This window comes from Chlamydotis macqueenii, chromosome Z (genome assembly GCF_036417535.1).
Source record: "Chlamydotis macqueenii isolate bChlMac1 chromosome Z, bChlMac1.mat, whole genome shotgun sequence".
Classification (NCBI taxonomy): domain Eukaryota; kingdom Metazoa; phylum Chordata; class Aves; order Otidiformes; family Otididae; genus Chlamydotis; species Chlamydotis macqueenii.
Genome location: NC_141593.1, coordinates 38,535,305 through 38,544,262, shown reverse-complemented (window position 1 = coordinate 38,544,262; position 8,958 = coordinate 38,535,305). Strand labels below are relative to the sequence as shown.

At 38.6% G+C, this 8,958-nt stretch overlaps 1 protein-coding gene across 1 annotated transcript in view; it reads left to right on the top strand.

The window, feature by feature from the left end:
• The first annotated feature begins 226 nt into the window (after positions 1-226).
• SMC5 (structural maintenance of chromosomes 5) overlaps positions 227-8,958 on the top strand; it is a 49,304-nt gene continuing 40,572 nt past the window's right edge. The window contains exons 1-6 of the mRNA XM_086771018.1: positions 227-345; positions 2,054-2,195; positions 3,363-3,415; positions 5,317-5,479; positions 7,086-7,220; positions 8,330-8,470. Coding sequence (XP_086627144.1) covers positions 332-345; positions 2,054-2,195; positions 3,363-3,415; positions 5,317-5,479; positions 7,086-7,220; positions 8,330-8,470 — 648 coding nt within the window. The 5' untranslated portion in view covers positions 227-331. The remainder of the gene's footprint in view (positions 346-2,053; positions 2,196-3,362; positions 3,416-5,316; positions 5,480-7,085; positions 7,221-8,329; positions 8,471-8,958) is intronic.

Below are 8,958 nucleotides of genomic sequence, written 5' to 3'. Positions count from 1 at the left end.
ACCCTTACCGCCCCGCTCTCCTCCAGCCAATAGGCACCGGCACCACGCGCTGCTAGCCAGTGAAAAGCTTCGCAGCGGCTCAGTCCCGCCCCTCCCACCAATGAGAGTGCTCCTCACCGGCCCGCCGTTTTCCGCTGGCCAATGAGATCGAGGGGCGGGAAGGGTTGTCGCGGCCGGGGGTTGGGCGGGCTGAGCGGGGAAGATGGCGGTTGCGGCGCCGGGGAGCTGGAGCCTGGGTGGCTGTCAGTTTGGCGCCGGCAGCGGCCAGCGGGCCGTGAGGAGCGCTGAGGCGCGCCCCAGCTTCGTCGAGGGCTCCATCGTCAGAATCTTCATGGAGAACTTTTTGTGAGTGAGCGGTGGCCGCTTCCTCCTCCCAGGTGGCGGCGGCCGCGCGGGCGCCTTTGGCCGCGGGGCACTGGCGTGCGGTGTCGCTGCGGTCCCAGAGGCCGGTGGGTGGCTGGGGTGGCCTCGGTTCCTTCCCGTCCCGTCTTACAGCGGGTGCGGGGCTGAGAAGCTGGCGGTCAAGTCAGGAGACCCAGAGCTGGGGCAGCGGGCTGGCGAGGTGGGGGTGCGCTCCCCGCGCAGCTCTCTGCCGTGGTGCGCCGAGTCTTCCCTGGGTTAACAGGGGCCTTAGTAAGGCCTTGGATACCGGGACGAGTCGAGGCTGGAAAAGGGAGGGCGCAGAACGTTTTTTCCCTGGAAAGTGATGCCTTGCTCAGAGGAGGGAGAGAGGCTGCTGTGTTTTTTATGAATCCTGTAGGTTCTCACTACGATGTCGCTTCTGTGGGGATGCCTTCCCAGGGATGGTCCTGTTGGCCTTGCTTCCCCTAAGTGTTGTCCTTGTCAGCCTCCGCATGCTTTTTTTTTCCTCCCATTTAGGTGATTGTCAAGCAGTGAAGGAGGGGAGAGTGTGGGAAATGTTCATGGGGCAGCAAGGGCAGCCCTTGGGAACCATTAGGATAAAGTATCTGTGGTGTTATCTTTTGCATGTGCTTTCTGCAGCTTCTGTGTATTGGGAATAGCATTCTCTTTGGAGTTATTCTAGTTACCAGTAGAAGTTTTCGGGCCATTTTCTTGTGGCTAGTATGCTGAAAGCTCTATGTCAGGCTTGAAAACAGTTCTGAGTGGCATAGTTCATGGATCATGCTACAGATGTCAAATGAAGCTTCAAACATAGTAGTTGAAGCCTCAGCTCTAAGGCTGACTCTCAGCATTAAGGGTTCTTTTCCAGTAGTACATTGATTATGTTATTGTCTTATAATTAACTCCTTTCTGTTTCTTTTTTTTGGTGTTAGTGTCTCGGTTCCTCTCTGTGTGTTTGGTGCAGTGTGGAAACAGAACATCGAATGATAGAGTTCATTATAAATTTGGGATCAAACCAGCATCAATGGTTTTTCTTGAATTTGCACACTAGGGCTTGGTCTCTTCCTGTAGTTGCTATTCCAGTAGGCATGCTGAATGCACATGATGAAAGATGTCTAATACAATTAAAAAAAAAAAAAAAAAAACCAACAAACCAATCACTCATGACAGACTAATGTTTTAGGTTCATGTAACGCAAGAAAGGTACTGCATGATGTATCAATATGGAGTTCCACAGGCTTCTTGCAGAGCTTAAGACCCAAGTACATTGTACGCGTTAGACGAGTGGAATGGAGTGACGGTTGTGCAGCAGGCAGCTAAAGTTAAATGTGACACACTTGACTGAATTAACTCAATTTTCTTTTAGTCTTTATATATGTAAAATAATATGATGTCCTAGTAAAGTCAATAGACATTGTCATTATATGGCTCTGTTTCATTCTTTATAATGATTTGTTTCGAAGAAAGTTATTGTAAGTACTCTGGCTGGTAGGAATGTATTCCACAGTGTTTTATTGTAGTGTTAGTTTTCTATCTGAGATTTTCTTAGAAAACAATATTTGAGGATTGAGCCTAGATTTGATAAAATTGTCTGTTGTATTTAACATAATCATAAAGTGTTTTTAAGTAAGTAAATTTTTTTAAGGTGGAATAATGTTTATAAAGTTTAATGAATTATTGTGCTTTCCAGAACATATGATGTCTGTGAAGTACATCCAGGACCCAATTTGAACATGATTGTAGGTGCTAATGGAACAGGGAAGTCAAGCATTGTTTGTGCCATCTGCCTGGGACTGGCTGGAAAACCTTCTTTCATAGGGCGAGCTGATAAGGTAACTGGAATTTTGTAATTTCAGTGTTTAATCTGAATTTTGTTAAGAACTCTGTCCAGCAGAGGAGGGGAAAAAATACTGTTTTCCTTGGTTTGCTTTATGTTTATAAAAAGTAAGGTCTCCAAATTGTAGACTAAGCTTCTCCAGTGACAAAGGCTTTTACAAAAGGCCTTTTTGTTTTGTCATAGTTAACTACTTGTTATCTTGGCTGAATTATGACATGGAAACAACTGAATTGTTCTGGAACCTGAATAAACTAGAGGTTATATTTGAAGATATCTAAGCATCCACAGTGGAGTAGGAAAATGCCACCTAACGCATAAATAACACTTGATCAGAAATACTGACTAAAGGAGAAATTAAAAAAAAAGTCTAACTTAAATTTCCAAGTATATACAATCTGTAGAAATAACATGCCCTTGATGTGTTTGAGAATTTATCTGAAAGCATCGAGTCACTGATCTTTTGATTTAAATGGAAATTGGGTTGGTTTGGATTCTGCTGCTATTATTTTCATTTTGTACTCCCAAGAGATCATGTGTTGACATTGTAGTAGGAAGTTTGTGTTGTCAAATTTTTAAGTTTTGCTCTTGCTTTCTTGGATATTCTGCTTGGATGGAATATATTTCAGTAGATCTTTGGAGCACTGAATCTGGCTACCTACATGATTGTACATATTCTTTGGTTGCAGTTCAGTCCTGAGCAAATGTAAATAAGGAAATTTACTTCATGGCAGCACTGTGTGTTGATATTTTTATTGGCTTTTAATGTTTATGTATTTTTATACTATTAGAATTGGCAGTTCTGTTAGTACAGATGCTTAGCAATGTCTTTCGTTTGTATTGCCTTTGTTCCGTGAGTTCATGAGAACTTCTTCCTCTCTCTGAATCTGCTGTTTATATTTTGTTCAGTTTTGGAGGTTGAAGTTGATCAGAAATTGTTAACCTGTGGAGGAAGTTTTCATGCTGCTAGTTGATGAGAGATCATAGTGTCTTCCTGTATTTTTAGTTAATAGACAGCCAAAATAAATTTTTGTTTTTAATTGTATGTTTTCAATAAAATAGCCCACTACAGCAACTCTTATTGTACAAATACATCTTTTTGTAAGATGTTACATTATAATACACTGTTATTTTACAATAATAATTTCTGTAATTGATTTTGTAGGTTGGTCTCTTTGTAAAGCAGGGATGCTTGAAGGGTGTAGTAGAAATTGAACTGTAAGTAGTAAAATTATATTTCCTTTTATTAGATTATTTCCCCACACATTCATTCACAAAGTTGTGAAAAAAAAAATCTGGTCTGTCTTTAAGCTAATGATTTACTTTTTCTTTTTTTTTTTTTTTTTTTTTTTTTTTACCTAGACTTCAAAATTCTAATTTAAATAATTGTCATGCAAGAAATAAGCAATGATGACTGGTCCTGATTACACTTCTTGAGGCATTTCTTGTCTTGATGTACAAAAAGTGTAAAGATAAAGACTGATGTATATGGTGTGTTTAGCTTTTGATTACATTTAAGGTTCGGATGGTTGAGATAGTCAGTACTGCCATCCTGAAGTAATGGTTTGTTTTTAAAGAAGAAAAGAATTTTAAAGAACTCCAAAGTCTAAATTTTAAAACCAGATATTCTGCCTTCACTTTCTTATACTGATAGTGCTGGTATGAGGGACTCCTCTACATTCTTACTGAAAACATCACATAATGAAACAAAATAGAAGGGAAAAAAAAAGTAGATTTGACTAATTCAGTTAGTGCAATCTTCTAGTTAAGCTTTTGCAAAACAGAGCAACTGAAAATCATTTCTACTTACTCTGAAAAAGTCCATCAGTACCTTGTGATTACAGGGCAATATTACATACTTCCTGTAAGTATTTTTTTTTTTTTGACAGCTAAAGAGGCAATATTACATACTTCCTGTAAGTATTTTTTTTTTGACAGCTAAAGAAAGACTATCCTAACAGAGTTCCTAAATGGGTGCTTTTTCATGGGGATCTTAACATGAAGCTGCAATAGCACAGGTGGTTTTGATAAGCCTTAACCTCGTCTGTTTGCCTGAACTAGAACACGGAGCTATCAACTGATTGAGAGTCCAAGTTAATATGTGTTAACAGTTGGCCACCATGATCAAATTGTATAAAAGAAAAAAGTTGTACGGGAACAGGTCTTTGAAAAAATCCTATCCAGTTTCAGTTTTTTGAGAGTAATCAAATAAGATGTTCTTTGGAGACTGGCCAAGAAATGGGTCAGGAGGTAGAATGTCTTTCTCATAGACAATGTGATTGTTCCCATATAGATACATCCCAGTGTTACCTGAAAGTCTGAAGAGAGACTTGCAATATGTGAAGACTTAGCATTGTTACTGTAGTAGTTGCAAAGTAATTCAGTCCTTTGTCTGATTGGTAGCAAATACTTAAATGCAACATCTAGGATGATAGAGTGGTTGTGCAGAAGATTGCTTTTTGACAGGAATTTTAAAATTTACATTCTGTAGGCATGCACTGTCTTCCTTGACTTTGGATTTGTTATTGATGCATCTTAACCAGACTAAATTTTTGAAGATAAGTGGTGAGCTAGAGAACTAAGTGGAAAACTGATGAGTCTTTGATGTTCTTTAAAAGCAGAAAATTAAAACAAATTAATATTTTTCATACTGTATGCTGCTATTTTTATTCCCAAATGGAATGTATATACACAGCTTATTAATGTAGTTCTGTACACTAATGTTTTTTACTTTAAAGACATAGCATTAGTGTGCACCTCCTGCATGCCAATTAAAAAACTTACTATATGTCATATTAAAAATACATTTTATATAAACTATTCTAGTCTGTAACAACTTTTAAATGGTTCATACATTCAGCTTGAGTATGTAATGTATATCAATAACTTCCTCTCTGTTAAGATTTGCATATATTCTTTGTTTTCCGTGTGAGATTAATTCACTACTCAAGTACTGGATGTTTTCTGAAGCATACAATGTGAATCTGCTGCTACTGTCCAAATAATTTAATTAAATATTTTGGTATCTAAAAGTTTTAATACCGTAACTCTAGCATACTTTGACACTTTATAACCTTTCCATATTCCCTAAAGTGTAAACACTTCTCTTTACTAATCAGGTCTAAGACACCTGACAATATCATTATCACACGTGAGATTCAAGTGGTGAACAACACGTCAGCATGGTTTATCAACAGAAAGCCAACAACCCTGAAAATAGTAGAAGAGCAGATTGCAGCCTTAAACATCCAGGTGGACAATTTGTGCCAGTTTCTTCCTCAGGTATGAATGAATTTTGAAAGACAGTGGGTGCAAGTGGAGTGCTGTGTTTTGAGAGGGTTTTGTTTCTTCTTAGCTTCTGTAGCATTTCAGCAATTTAATGGGACAGCACAAAGAGTTAGAGGGATGAGGTAGCAATACTGATGTGATGGTGAAAGAAAGAGGAACTGTATGACCTGTAAGGCTTATTGGCTGGATGGTTTTGTACTTACTGTCAGTTGAGACTGAAAAGAAAGCTGCCAATACTTGCCATGTTGGTGGCGGAGCAGCAACACTAGCAGGGTTATCTCTATCCTGTCTGTGCTGCTGTAGGAATGTTCATAAACGACAAATCTGTAGGGAAATTTTTGTGAGGTCTTGAGATCTAACACTGTCCCTGTACCTTTGCCTGCATGGTTCCTATAGTTCTGCATCGCTAACTCTCCCAGTCAATTCTTGCGTGCACTTTTCTCTGGTTATATCCAGTCAGTTCCTCAGGATTGGACCCAGTACTTGGTGAGTGAAGAGGAAGAGTTGCCTGGATTTCTTTCTCCAAAAAAGAGAAAGCAGTCCTACTAAATGACTCCACAGTTGCACAGAGATTGCTACTAGAGTGTTTTTGTTAACATCTGTGGCTCAACAGTTTCCTGAGCATAGAGTAGGACTTACATAATTTAATCCTAAATACCTTCCTCGGTCTCTGAGGCATGCTCGCCATGCTCCTTCCTAAGACTTTCTCAGCTGATGTGGGTCATCAGGGATGGTGGTAAAAAGGAGACCTTATCAGAGCCTAGCTGACCATGGATTTATTGTTCTGTTCAAGGAGAAGTGCATTCAAGAAGACATGCTGAAAAACACAAAAATGTAGAAAGCTAATATTATGGAAGCATTTTCTGTTATTGGTTTTGTTTCATTTGTACATTCACAATATTGGTTTAGAGTAGAGCTTTCTGCATACTCTGCCAACATAACTTTTGTATTTAAAACAGCTTTTTTTTTTCTTTAGTACATAAATGTCAGTTCAGTGAACATTACTGTGTTGAAAGTTTTAATTTATTTGCTCTCTGCCACTGTAGCAGTGGCAAGCGCACCTTTCACTCCAGTCTTGGTTTTGACCTGTTGCTCTGCCTTGGACAGCGGCAATGCTTCCTGATGTCCTTGGCTGCCAGACGTAATATTAACTTCTACATTGCTTAACTTTTGAGTTAATCATGGGATTTATACTGGGAAGGTGTAGGCTCAGCAGCCTGAGAATCAATATTAAGAATACAGTGGAATAAAACTTTCAACAGTCTTGTTCAGAAGAATGATAGCAATTAAAAAATAATGAAGTAACCCATGTCCTCAACAGCTACCCTTGAAAGCTGCCAAACAGCAAAAAACAGCTAAGGTTTAAGCTTAATTCATTACAAAATAGCTCCAAAAAACCCGTGTATGAAATCTTACAAATGTTTTGGAGGGTGTGACTGCTACTCTGAGATGGTCATCCTGTGCTTAGACTTACCTGGCATAGAACTAAGTCAGGTGATATTCATGAGAGGTAAGTTGTGGTATATGAATCCTGTATTACGCTATTGCACTGTTGTAACTAATATTTTATTTTTGTAACTTTTTTTTTTTTATTTTGTAGGACAAAGTTGGAGAATTTGCAAAACTGACTAAGATTGAGTTGCTTGAAGCCACTGAAAAATCTATTGGTCCTCCAGAAATGTACCAATTTCACTGTGAACTGAAAAACTTCAGAGAAAAGGAAAGAGAACTGGAGGTAAACTTGCACATTATAGAGACAGAGAGCAGTGACTGTGAGGAAGTTAGCATAGTAGAATTCAACATGAGATCTTATGGAATAAGAAGGTGATATTTATTTACAAAGTCTGTGGTAAGTTGATTTTACCAAATCACACTCATCTCTCAGAATTCATTCACTGACACTCACATGCTTGAAAGCTCAAAGACGTGTGTACAAGTGGTCTGGACGCAAAGGACAAGGGATGCCTGTTGTCAAATAGTTGTCACTTCTCTGGGATTCTTGACTGACAATAACTTTTCTGGACAAATCTTTTATGCCTTTAAGATGTGATCAACCGTTATAAAGTGGTCCTTTGCTTTAATCTCACTGACTTCAGCTTCCATAAATTATGGCCAAGATTGTTGCTTGCTACCTGTTTTTCCTGGTTTGGAATATTGAGAGGAAAAGGGAGAGTGTATGCAATAAGCTGCAACCTTGTTGCCTTCGTAGTGTTAGAACACAAGGTCTTTCCCTGACAGTTACTTGTACTGTGATCTTAACAGAGCACAGGCTTATTGTCTTTGCAGAAGTAATGTATTCCTTGCTGTTACTGCTGGGATTGGTGTCTTGGGAACAGTATTCTGGGAACAGTGTCTGTCATTGGCCCTACAGGCCATTCTTTTAATCGTTTACTCTGCTGTTTCTTCTTGTGCTTTTGCATGCGTATACATTTCTACTCCTACGTAATACTTTCATATACCAACCTTAATATTTCTGTTACAAATCTCTATAAGATCTTTCGCAGGTGTTTTTGCTAGTTGTATTTTCAAAACCAGTTATGATGTTTTAGCAATGTTTAGATTAATGGAGGCTTGAACTGTAGGGAGTAACTTCCTGAGGAAATTAACTTGAACTGTTCTATGATTCTATTACATTAGATTTGTTTTCACAGAAAGTATGAGATAAAAGTACTTGAAAAAGCTGGACAACTATTCCTAGTTGGATTGTTCCCCTCTACTGCTGTACTAAAATGTCTTCTCTAGTGTTAAATTTCTTCTTTAATGTACTGGTGAGGTGTGGACTATTTCTGAAAAGTGTTTTCACAAAACAGATACTGTAAAACATGAAAATATATATTCTTACAGAACTTGTGCAGAGAAAAAACTAATTCTTTGGAGAAGATGAAACAGAGGATTGAACGATTCAAACAAGATGTTGAGAGATACCATGAGCGCAAGCGCCATCTAGACTTAATTGAAATGCTTGAGAGGAAAAGGCCTTGGGTGGTAAGTTTTTATTTTCTTTTCAGTGTTTTTCTTACCTAACCCATTTTTCCTAATACTGTAAGATTAGAAATATGCCAAAAGTTTCTTTAAAATAAATTTGACCAGAGTAACGTGAACATCATTACAATAGCTTGGTGCAGACAGGCCAGGTCTTGAAATACTGTTTTTGGCCTGACTTTTGGCAGAGGTTTACTTGCATATGTCGCTGGACTGAAGAAGTTGTTTAAGAAGTAACTTGAGTAGTTACTGCCCATTTAGGAAAGACAGCAATATGGGCCAAGAGAAGTACTCCTTTTACTCCTCACAGACTCAACTGGCTTAATTTAAGCTGTACCTAGCCCATTCCCCTTGCTTCTTCGAACTATAACTTTTTTTTTTTTTGTGGAACATGTTTTGGTTTTTGTGGTTTTTTGTTGTTTGTTTTCTAATCAGCTTACCTTCCTCATTTGCTAATTTAATTAATTGGGGTTTGTTGTGCATGATATAAA